This window comes from Molossus molossus, unplaced genomic scaffold (genome assembly GCF_014108415.1).
Source record: "Molossus molossus isolate mMolMol1 unplaced genomic scaffold, mMolMol1.p scaffold_m16_p_7, whole genome shotgun sequence".
Classification (NCBI taxonomy): domain Eukaryota; kingdom Metazoa; phylum Chordata; class Mammalia; order Chiroptera; family Molossidae; genus Molossus; species Molossus molossus.
Window position 1 is genome coordinate 48,913,178 of NW_023425401.1, and position 12,485 is coordinate 48,925,662.

The window sequence follows — 12,485 nt, forward strand, 5'->3', positions numbered from 1 at the left end:
ATGTTATAAAATTTAAAATCCTGAGTGTGTCAGAAAATTGCAGCATGGTTACAGGTATATGGAGCTGTTGTTTCCTCAGTAATTTAAGACATTCCACAGCACAGTGTTTCACCATCCCTTCTGTTTGGCCCCAAATTCCTATCATTATAATAATAGATTTAAAAATCTATAAAGATGCTACTAAAGTGTGTAACCTAAGAGAGGAAATGTGGTGGTATATGTAGAGATTTCCATTTAATACGTTAACACACGGTATCAAGAAATACAGGTATCTCCTGTTTAAGCCAGAAAAAAAGTCAGAAAAATCAGATATTCTGAGTGAAAATTCTGATAGCCTATCATTTATGATATTAAATGGACAAAACACATAATGTATTTGTATCAATCTACACCCCCAACCAACATGAAAAATTCTAAGTAAAGTAATAAAATAGATACTTATAAAATGCAAAGGTGCATTGATAAATGTAAGAAACTCTCATATTAGAGCTCAAAATGCTACAAACATCACTTCCTAATGAACCGATGAGTAGGACTATTAAGATACAGGTGCTTGTAGAACTGACTGGGCTCCTCAGTCCTGCGGAAAGCATGCCCCATCTCCTTGGCTGGCACCTGCCCTGTTCTTCAAAGCATTTACACAGGATCCTGATGGTCTACTCACTGTATTTGAAATGTAAATCAAGAATCCTCTCAGATAGCACTTTGTTAAAAAACTGAGTTTGGAGGCTGTATATGTAAATAGTTGCCTTACAAGCATCAGCAAACAAAACAAAAACAAGTTATTGAGACAAAAACAATTTATTGAGAGATCGGGTTATTCTGTGAAATTCAGATTTCAAATATCAAGGGAATTCTACTGTAAAAGCATGAACTGGAAAGACATTCTGCCGGTTGTGTATGTCTATGTTTTATTTAATGCTAAACTATGCTCTAAGTAGGTGTTGGATGCTATGAGGCAAACAAAGTAGATTAAGATGCGATTCTACAGTATTTAAATCCAGTGGTACTATTGGGCCCAATTAAAGGCATAGTGTGGCTTCCTTAGATATAATAGTTATATATAACTTGTACCAGAGATCTTATTGGATTAAACAAATAAAGTCTATTTGGCTAAGACCACTGAGACATTATAGAGGTGAGAAATATGACACACAGCTGAAATCTAGAGAACATAAAAACCAGAACTCAAGCCCAGGTCCCTCACTCTGTTTAAGACTTGGTCAAGAACTTAAATCTATCTGAGTGTCCGTTGATGTACTGTGAATTTTCAATGAGTTAGTGTGGGGAGTTTCCAAAACTAATAAAGGCCACACAGGAAACACCAAATACTTTGTATATGTACCTAAGTGGGTTTGAATTACTTGCTAGCTGTGTAAAATCAGACACATTTTTAATTACTTAAGAGATTTGAAATTCGAATTTCACAGAATACACAGGTTTCTCAATAACTACATGTTTAATTTTCTCACCTATTTTGCAGAATGGAAATTGTGTAGGATATATATGAAAAGAGCCTAGCAAAAAGTGTTTGGATGGTAGCGTACATTCAATAAATGCTAATTATGAATAAGCCCCTTATTAAAACTTCAAAAACTTTCACTTTTCTCTATTTAAATAACCTGTTCACTCACTCACGCCTCAATGTTGTTACACCCAGAACTCTTAATTTCTTAAATTTTTACCATGTAAAACCATTTGTTTCCCCGCTGTTCCCTATAAACCTACACTTTATCCACATAAAATTGTTTACTTTCTTGTGCTCCTAATTCTTGGCCATTACCACACCCTACTTATCACGGTTCATGATTTCAAATACTTCAACTGTTGATTAATTCTTAAGCGTCCTTGATGTTCACACTATTTACTCTACCAATCTCAATCTAAGATGGATTTAAGAGTCTTTTAAGTCTTCTCCTGTTAGTACTATACCAATTATCAATAGAGAAAGCTGTTTGATTATGCCTGTAATCATATTAAAGAAGTGGGACTGTATGTTTAAAAAAAAAAAAAAGAAAAGGCAACGTTTTTCTTTCTTTCCTCTGCTTCTTAAAATAAATTTTCTCTAGACTTTCTTCCCTAAAACTCACAGTAAATCTTGAAAAGGTCTTGACATAGACATCGCTTGACTGGATAAACATTTTAACTAAGAGTAAAACAATTTTGTACAGAGAGACAAAAACTATATTTCTTTGTTGTTGTTAATCTTCACCCAAGAATATTTTTTCCATTGATTTTTTGAGAGAGTGCGGGGGGGTGGGGGGACATAGATGTGAGAGAGACACATGGATTGGTTGTCTCCAGCAGGCACCCAACCGAGGATTGAAACTGCAACCCAGATATGTGCCCTTGACTGGGAATCAAACCCTCGACCCATCAGTGCACAGGCCAATGCTCTAACCACTTAGCCACACCAGCAAGGGCAAAACTATATTTCTTATTCCCCCTCACAGGCAAGGCTTACCCAGTCAGATGGTCACAGATGTAACAGAATGGGACTTCTGGAAATCTCTTAAGCTACCTACCTCCAGATTTCTTGTTATATGAGAAAATAAACCAGCAATCTGTTCAAATGGTCCTTTTACTGGCTTGTCTATTAATCATATTTGAACACAATTTTAAGCCTTACAGGTTCCATAACTTGTCCATGCAACACTGTATATACAACTTAAATTTTTTTTTTCTTTATTGATTTTAGAGAGAGAGGAAGGGAGAGGGAGAGCGAGATAGAAACATCGATGAGAGAGAACATCAATTGGCTGCCTCCTGCATGCCCCCCACTGGGGATCAGGCCCACAACCTGGCATGTGCCTTGACCAGGAATGAACCAGTGACCTCTTGGTGCATGGGTTGATGCTCAACCAGTGAGCCACACCAGCCAGGCTGTATATACAACTTTTATACCTCAAACTATCTCAGCTAATTAATTTAAATATCTAATGTGGGTTAAAATGAAAAGTCTAAGCTTGATTTAAAATTCATTTGTACTTCCATTACTAGCTTAGTACTACTCCAGGTTGAGAAGCTACAAGAGTTTCTGTTTGAGGAGTGTGGTCAACTCACTCCCTGAGCTTTTCTCTCTGATGTCTTCCTCACGGCACTGCCCAGTTCACAGGTGGTAATTTCAGCAATGGCACTATGAGAAAGCTGGTAACGGACAGCCTTTTCTTGGCTGTGATTGTGTGTTGATACACTCTGGGATTAGTGGGTTCCTTTCTTGGGGTGTTGTCCTGCATTGTTTGGAGGTATCCAGTACATCTAACTCAATGCCACATTTCTGCCTGCCATTGATGTCCTATGCCTCAGTTCCGATCTGATATGTGTATCTACCCTCTTTCTGCTCAACTGGCTTTGCCCCTGGCAGAGTGCCCTACTGGAGCGAGTCCCAGACCGGCTCTATCTGGTAAGGCCCACCTCTGCTTTGACTGATGTGTAAACTTGTGCCCACTGAAGCCACTTCTCATTGCTCAGCCGTCAGGCAGGCACCTCTAGCCTTAGCACTTTAACTTTAGCATCCATCAGCATGTATCAAATCCAAATAAATAAAAGTAATCTCAATTTGACAAAATAAATAGTGGATTACCTAGTCCCTTTACCACTCAGATGCAAATGGAAATAAATACATAAGTAGTATGAGTAATCCTCTCAATCACATTTATACTAAGATTAAAGAGAAGAGTAAGCACATTTTCCCCTGTGAAAACAGAAATAGCACAATATCCCATACTTTTTCCAAGGTAAATGTTTCTTGTTCTCTTCAACCTGGATACATGTATACCCTCAAGATAGATTTGGGGCTAATGGTCAAGACACACAACACACATACACACACACACACACACACACACACACACTTTTCAGGCAACTCTTTCAAATTCATATGTAGTTTAGCACCTCACTCTCAGAACATGAGAATATTTCCTATCTTGTTTTTTTCTCAATGTTAGGATGGCCCTAGATTTTTTTACCAGTCATTTCACATACCCATATACAAGACTCCTTTCACTGTTTCTGACTTGGCTTCCCCAGATCTTCAGTCTGATCCTCATGATGCCCACAGCCTCCTCATTCTTCGCATATAAGATCAACTTCCACTTTACCAATAGAAAAGTGGTCATCTAGTGTGACCTCAAATTTTCTCCACCTGCAAACTTAATTACCTTTATTCTTATTTAATATCTCTTCTGTCTCAAGTGGAAGATACCACCATCTTTTCAATGATAAATTTCATGACTATAATCTCAGTGTCTGCATTTTCTGAAATTAGCCTTCAACATTCAGATTTTTTTTCTCATTTTCACATTTAATAGATCCCTTCCCTTGTGTCTATAAGCATGTTTATACATCCTCTATTCTCAAAACAAAAATCCAAAAAACAAAACAAAACAAAATCTTTAGTGGTACTCCACAGTTCTGTCACTGGTCTACGAAGCTTCTTGAGAATGAAAATTTCTTGCCAATTTCTCACTTCCCAAACACTCTTTGTAGTCTTTATTTCATTCCAATATATTCTAATGAATCTGTTCTTACAAAAGTGCCAATAATCCCTAAAACCCAAATACAATACATTTTAAATTCTTTGAGTCTCTGAAGAATTTCACATTCTTTCTGAATCTCTTTAGCACTTCTTGGGACCTAGTTTTCTGATCTTTCTTTCTTTCATTTTGAGTTAAACACTCTAGAGATAAAGGCCAGGAATCTGCATCTTTAGCAGACTCTACAGGCATTGATGACAAACATGAAAGATAGAAAACTGCTGGTCTAAGAGCTAAAGACACACAGCAATGATCTACACCATGGTGGTGGGGGGGAGCTATTTAATAGTCACTTGAAAACCTTTGTTATTTTCTCTTTTTCATTATCTAATCATAAACTGAACATCAAGGTTGAATTAAGAGCTGGTGCATATGACAGTATTTAAAGCTTCATAATAGATTGGAACAGTTTTAATTAAAGTTACCAGGACAGCCAGAGGGAGACAGGATACACCATAATTGGAAAAGCGTCACTAGAAAAATGTGTTTATTATAACCTTCATCCTATTTTCTTTGAGCAAAGTGCCTAGAGACTTTCATTAACTCAGCAGAACCCCTTGTCTGTGCTGGCTGGTGAACAATAAGACCACTTATTTAACTCACCTCCATCTTTCAGGAGGCACCATTGGAGGTTGGATTGTTTTGTTGAAAAGCTTTCTCCTATGAACCGTTCATTAACACTTGCAGATTTTTCAGCCTAGAGCAGGCTGAAGTAAATGTTAATAACAATGTTAAATAACTGTTTCTTTTTTGCTTCCCAACATTGTTTGATTTGAGATTGCTTAAAAATAATCCAACAATGTTAGCAGAATAAATACTATATTGAGCCAGTTTGTGAGGCATAGGCACAGCAAGAAAAACAGTCATTTAGGAAATATATCTTGGAAATAAAATGGCTGAAATTACCAGTGTGGGCCCAAAAAGCTGGAGTCATAGATAGATGTCCTAAAATTAAATTCCACCACAACCTCATGTTTTCTATACAAGTCTTGGACAAAAACCCTAGTCCTTTCTAAGTTTCCTCATTTATAAAACAAGAATGAACAGATGTTTAATGTGCCTACTTCATTGGACTGCTGTAAGAGCCTAATGTAGATCAACTATCCGAATCATAACACTTTTATAGTCTTAAAAGCAAAACCAAAAAATGACTTTGTGCAAAATCTATTTTGCTATAGAAGAGGTGGTTGTATGGCAAAAGCAACAAAAAAAATTTATATTGGTTTCTCTTTCTACTCTCTCTAAAGTTGGTTGATGGAGCAGATTAAAAGATCATAGCACAATATGAGCGTGAATAAAAAGTCAAAGTAAATGCTGAAATTGAAAAAAATACTGGTTGAAGTAGTTTTGAGTCAAACATATAAACAAATGCAAGATAAGCATGAAACAATAAAATAAGTTATGATTTCATGTTCAATCAACAGACTATAAAAAATAATTAAAAATTTAATGTCCAAATACATAAAACCAGTATACTTGCAGGCATAATAAAAAAAATTTTAACGCTCACATGTGGATATTTTTCCATTTATCTTCAGATAAAGTGCGGGGGGGACATCAACGTGAGAGAGACATAACGATTGGTTGCCTCTGAACCACAACCGAGGTAGGTGCCCCTTGGCCAGAATCAAACCCTCAACTCTTTGGTCTGTGGTACGACACTTTAACCGCTGAGCCAAACTGGCCAGAGCAGCATAATACATTTCATCACAGACATTATAATCATTCCACTAAAAAAAAATTCAGTTGTTCATTTTCTTTATAAAAAAAAAAAAAAAAAAAGGGCCCTGGCCGGTTTGGCACAGCAGTTAAGAGCGTCTGCCCTGTGGACCAGAGAGTCCTGGGTTGGTTCCCGCTAAGGGCACGTACCTCCGTTGCAATTTGTCCCCGGCCCTAGTTGGGGTCATGTGGGTGGCAACCACTCGATGTGTCTCTCTCACATCGATGTTTCTTTCTCTCTCTCTTTCCCCCCTCTCCCTCCCACTCTATCTGAAGATAAATGCAAAAATGTCCTCGGGTGAGGATAAAAAAAACGGAATTATAAAAACTCCTAAGGAATTTCTTTAGTGGAAGTATGAGACAACGACCAGTTCAACTTACTTATTTTTCATAGATTTTACATCTATAATATATTTTCAAGGGTATGTACGTTGATAACCTTGATATTGAAAAACAAATGTTTAAATGTTTTTCAAATTCAAACAAAAATAAATTTTTGAATAATGTATATTTTATTTTATTAAGTCATTTTTTTAAATGTCAGTAGTCTCTTTATTTGATAATTTATGTTTTACCAAAATATTTTTCTAGTACACTTTGAGATGAGACCTTGTGGGTCCATTAATTTCATTCTATATTTTTAATACATATTTGTTCAAGGTGTATATGTATCAAAAGAATCTTGATATTTGCCATATGAATATATAAACTTACATACATATATATAAAGAATATTTATATATAAGTATTTATATAGTAAATAAATAAATTATATATATATAAATCTGTACCTGTATCTACAACCCTACTTTACTACAGAGTGAATCTCTTTGTAGTTATATTTAATCCTCAAATCCCTCCAACCATCTCTTCCTTTACTCTCAATCTCTTTTTTTCCTTTTTATTGAATTTATTGGATTGACACTGGTTAATAAAATTATATAGGTTTCAGGCATACAATTCTATAATACATCATCTGTATGTTGTATTGTGTGTTCACCAACCCAAGTTAGTCTCCTTCCATCACCATTTTTGAAGAGGGCTAATTGATATAGGATTTATTGAAAAATCCATAGCCTTCCAGAATATTCTGTTAACTGAAACATCATTTCTTCATGTGAATGAAGGATAGTTTACAGCATACTACCTAACCTGCACTTCTTCCTGAATATAATTATACACTTCTTCATGCCAAAGGATATATTTGTGCAATAAATAAAAACACAGATCTTGAAGTCAGACACACCTGATTTTGAATCTCACATTCTTGATACAGGAGCATTATCATCACCTGGGAGCTAATAAGATTTGCAGTATCTTTAGCCAGATCGACTGAATAAAAATCTGCATTTTATCAAGAGCCACAGTTAAACTATATGCACATTAAAGTTTGAGAAGCACTGGCATTGCTTATTAAACAAATATACAATTTCCCCATGAAAAGTGAGATAAATAATGATGTCTAGTGCTTAGTATTATTGTGAGAAATAATTAGGTGATGTTACTTAGTAAACACTCGATAAAGTCTAACTGGTATTAAATTTTATCATCTACCTCAAATGTGTACATTCATGATTTTTCCAATATATTTACTTATGGAATAACATTGGTATCCCACCCAGCTAAGTTTAAACTCCTTTAATCCAGAAGTTTCCCTGAGTATAAGCTCTACAACAAAAATAGAGGTAAATTAATGCCATCTTGCATTCATTTATAGTACAATGTAGCACCTGCTTTTCAATTACCTCAAAATAGTTGCTAAGTAATGTGTTTTTTATTTTTGTGGAATCAAAAGACTTAAGTAAAGAATTTAGTTTGAAAACACACAAGTATTTCTGCCTGACATAACATCTAAGTCTATATTTAATTAGTCATTGTGTTCTCTGTATTCTGACACTGCATTTAAGATGGTCACTGATCCCCCACAGCACTCAAATAATATACCTGGTGTCTAGAACTTTAAATCCAATAGCTAAAAAAAAGGAAAAAAAGAAGTCTCAACAGGCTCTCGTTTTAAACCAATTAAGGCAAGGTTCGTCCTATTTCATTTTGTTTTTCAAGAGACTTTTATGTCCAGATTATCTGCTTCCTATATCTGGGGGCAAAATGTAAGCTGATAAAAATCAACACAAATAAAATCATCTACAGTCATTAAGTTAATATTAATCACTTACATACAAAGTATCTTATTTTTATTAGATAAACTTTCATTGAAAACAAACTTTACATTTATAAATGATACCTAAAAGTGGCATTCACATACCCAAAATTGAAGATAATGAGTTTTGAATCTTCTCGTCATGAAAGATTATCTTATCATCAATTACTCATTTATATATTTCTTAAAAATTTTTAACTTAAATGTTTTAACTACTGACAATATGGCATATCAAATATTCCAAAGGACCCTCCTGTTACATTACAAGATCCTAGACATTTTAAGAAACATAAAGATTTATAATTGTGTCCAGCTGGTGTAGCTCAGCAGGTGAGCATCGGCCCATGTACCAAGAGGTCGCCGGTTCGATTCCAGGTCAGGACACATGCCCAGCTTGTGGGTCTGATCCCCAGTGGGGGGCATGCAGGAGGTGGCCAATTGATGTTCTCTCTCATCATTGTTTCTGTCTCTCTCTCCCTCTCACTTTTTCTCTCTCTAAAATCAATAAAGGAAAAAAAAATGTTTTAAAAGATTTATAATTGCCTCCAAAACAAAGGGAAATTTCTGCATCAAGATATATGTAATATAGTAAGCTGAAACTCTGAACTGTAAGTGATAATTGAACAGGAAATTCAGAGTTGTCCTGAGACAAATACCTGTAATAATGCTGAGAGTTGTAAAATGGGATAGGCTAAACTTAAGTGCTGACATATCTAACAAAAGATGTATAAGAACTTCATAAAAAAATGTTTTAACTTTCTGAATGGCATAAAAATTTGCTGAATAAAAACAATATCATCATTATAAATAAAAAGACAAAATATCATAATGATATTAATTCTTCCCAATTTGGTCTGAGTTGACATAATGCCAATCAAAATCCCAGTAAAGATCCTTGAATAATAACATGCTGAAGCTAAAATTTAGCTAAAAGTGCTCTGGCCAGTTTGGCTCAGCGGTTAGAGCGTCGGCCTGCGGTCCAGAGAGACTCGGGTTCGATTCCCACTAAATTTAGGTAAAATGTAAACGTTCAAGAATCTTCTTTAGTTCAAGATCCTCTGAAGAAGAATATGGTGAGAAATCGGCCTATCAGACATCCAGTTTGATATTTAGAGCTCACTGAGGGAAGGCAAGCTATTTAATAAATGGCCCTGGAAAAATTGGTTAAAAATTTTTAACTTCAATTATAAACTAAAATTATAGACAGATTTTGTTTGCAGGTGAATTAAATAAATCTAAATGACATAGAACCTATTCAAATACCATATATAAAATAATGTTTATAACATAAGGGTAGGGAAGGATTTCTTAAATAAAACTCATACCCAAAAATACTAATAAATTTTTTAATTGATTACAACTGCATTAAAATTAACAACGCATTTCATCAAAATACACCATAAAGACAATGAAAAGACAAGTCACAACAAGGAAAAAAAATTACATAGTGCATAACTTAAATGAACAGTCATCAATATTATCCAGAGCTGGGCAAAAGTAGGTTTACAATTGTAATACAAATAAATAATGCAATAATTAATAAATAATAATACAAGAATAAACTCTTATGTACTCACGCCTGTACACCTACTTTTGTCTACCCCTGTACAATCTACAAACCAATTAAAAAATGAAACTGTGAAAAAGATATAAACAGATATCTCACTGGAGAGGAAACAAAAATGATAAATGACTACAAAACAAGACGTCTACCTCATCTGTAATAAGCAGAGGTACCATTTTCCACCCATTTGATTCCCTACAATTAAGAAGTCTGACATGGCCACTAACCAGCCAAAAATAAACCAATGGGGACCCATATGTTGCTAGTAGAGATCTAAATTGATAAAACTATTTTGGAAAACAATTGTCATATTTTGGTAAGCTGACTTTGTGAATAACCTAGGGTCTAATAATTCTCTACTGACCCTACCAATATCCTTGCACATGGTACCAGAGAACTTGTTTAAGGAAATTTAGCAGCATCAGAAACAATCCAAGTAATAATTTACCAACAAAGAATAAATGAAAAAATTGAGATATAATCTCATAAAGTAATATTTAACTGTGAATACAAATAAATTAAAGCTAAGTACAAACCTCCAGATAAATCATATAATGTTGATGGAAGAAAGTTGCTGAAAACTACATACAGTACAACGTAATTTTAATAAAGATGGAAAAAAAAATTAACAAATATGTTGTTTAGCAAAACATTTATGTGTGGTACAACTATTTTTAAAAAGTAAAGAAATAAGTAATCAAATATCTAGAGTATTGGCCTCCTCTGGCAGGGAGGCAGGTGAGGAGACAGGAGAGTACAGCTTTAAGAGCACTGGCAGCCCTGGCCGGTTTGGCTCAGCGGTTTGAGCGTCAGCCTGTGGTCCAGAGAGACCCAGGTTCGGTTCCTGACAAGGGCGCGTACCTCAGTTACAGTTTGTCCCCGGCCCTGGTTGGGTTGTGCGGGTGGCTGCCACTCAATGTGTCCCTTTTATGTCGATGTTTCTCTCTCTCTCTCTCTTCCTCTCTCTCCCTCCCACTCCAACTGAACAAAAAATGGAAAAATGTCCTCAGGTGAGGATAAAGAAAAAAAAAAAGAGTGCTGGCAATATTCACGGGTTTTCTGTTGTATGATAAATTTAAACATTATTATTATACATCTTAACATATGTATAAATAGATGCATGTACCAAGTATATATACTATTCCTGTATATTAAAATCACCTAACATAAAAAAACTAATATTTAGAAATAAGCTAACTGATTATTTTGGATTCACAATGAAAACTTGGTATCTCACCTTTCATGAACATATTAGATGAACAGTTTCCATGGTAAAGAAAGTATACTAAAGAAAACCTCCAAATAAAGCATGAAAAAAATAAGTAATAGAAAATAATAAAATGAGCAGACCCAATTTAAACTCACCACCAAGGCTTTAGATCTGTTGCTTAGAAGTTTTTCAATATCCCTAGCTGCAATTTCCACCAGCTGGCGTGCATTATTTGGTTCCACAGTATACAAATCTTGGTATTTCTCATAAATCTGTGTGAAGGCAAAAGAATATTTTTAAGAACAATAATTGCTTATTTGGCTCATAAGTTCACATTAGAATGTATTAAAATCCTAAACAATTGATTAGAAAAACCCACCCTTTTCATTCTTCACCTTGATCTTTTCCAGAGTTTAGGTGTGTCAAAAATATATATATGTATATATATATAAACATTAGTTTGCTATAAGACCACCAGCTTGCCGAAATAGTTACGTTAACAGGCTTTAAAACAACTTGTACAACAATGCTTTGTATATGCAATTTTGTAACTTAAAATTGTACTTCCAACCTCAAAACCTGGTATTAACTGCCATCAGCATTTTAAATAAATCCGTAGAACTGAAGTATGGGAGGTCGGCCCTGGAGGATGTGTACAGTGAACAAAGGTGGGGGGGATGATAATGTATTGAGAGAGGCTTCCCACTGTCTTCCCTCCCTGCAACCACAGAGGCTAAAGTGTTTGCTGCTAAACCTCATGAAATGAGAGAAAGACAGAGAGACAGAGAGAGGATGAACGAACGAACGAACGAATGTATATGAAGCCCCTGCTATGGTTCATCAAGGTGACACAGGGAGCTTCATTTCTCAGAGAAGTAGTTGAAGATCATCAAAGTATACTTTAAAGTTTAGTTAAAACTGTAGTAGTGTGAATATTTTAATGATCAAATTATATGTTTTGTTTTGTTTGTAAATCGCTGAATCAAACTAGACCGAAAGTAAGCTAGGCAGCAAAAGGAAGCCCGACTACATTCTGGCTCACATCAGTGTCAATGGAAGGAGGGCCCTAGCGTGGTATCAGGTGCACCTGGTTTGCAGAGCCTGTACATTCCTGGCGGAGAGGAAGAATTGAAGAAAGGGGGGCAGGAGGAGGACCAGAAACCATGTTTGTGGCTGGAGGGCTGAGGCGAGAAGGAAATCCCTTAAGCATCCAACAGATGGGTTGCACATGCATGACTAAACCATCTTTGAAAGCCAAGCCTGGCAGTTGTTACCATCTTATCAGAAGAGACTCCAAGC

The 12,485-nt window shown here is 35.4% G+C and overlaps 1 protein-coding gene across 3 annotated transcripts in view; it reads right to left on the reverse strand.

Annotated features, from left to right (window-relative positions):
- The window catches only part of CACNA2D1 (calcium voltage-gated channel auxiliary subunit alpha2delta 1), a 509,634-nt gene that overhangs the window by 384,774 nt on the left and 112,375 nt on the right, over positions 1-12,485 (reverse strand). For all 3 annotated transcript variants that reach the window (XM_036247167.1, XM_036247166.1, XM_036247165.1), the window contains exon 3: positions 11,342-11,458. In XM_036247167.1, coding sequence (XP_036103060.1) covers positions 11,342-11,458 — 117 coding nt within the window. The remainder of the gene's footprint in view (positions 1-11,341; positions 11,459-12,485) is intronic.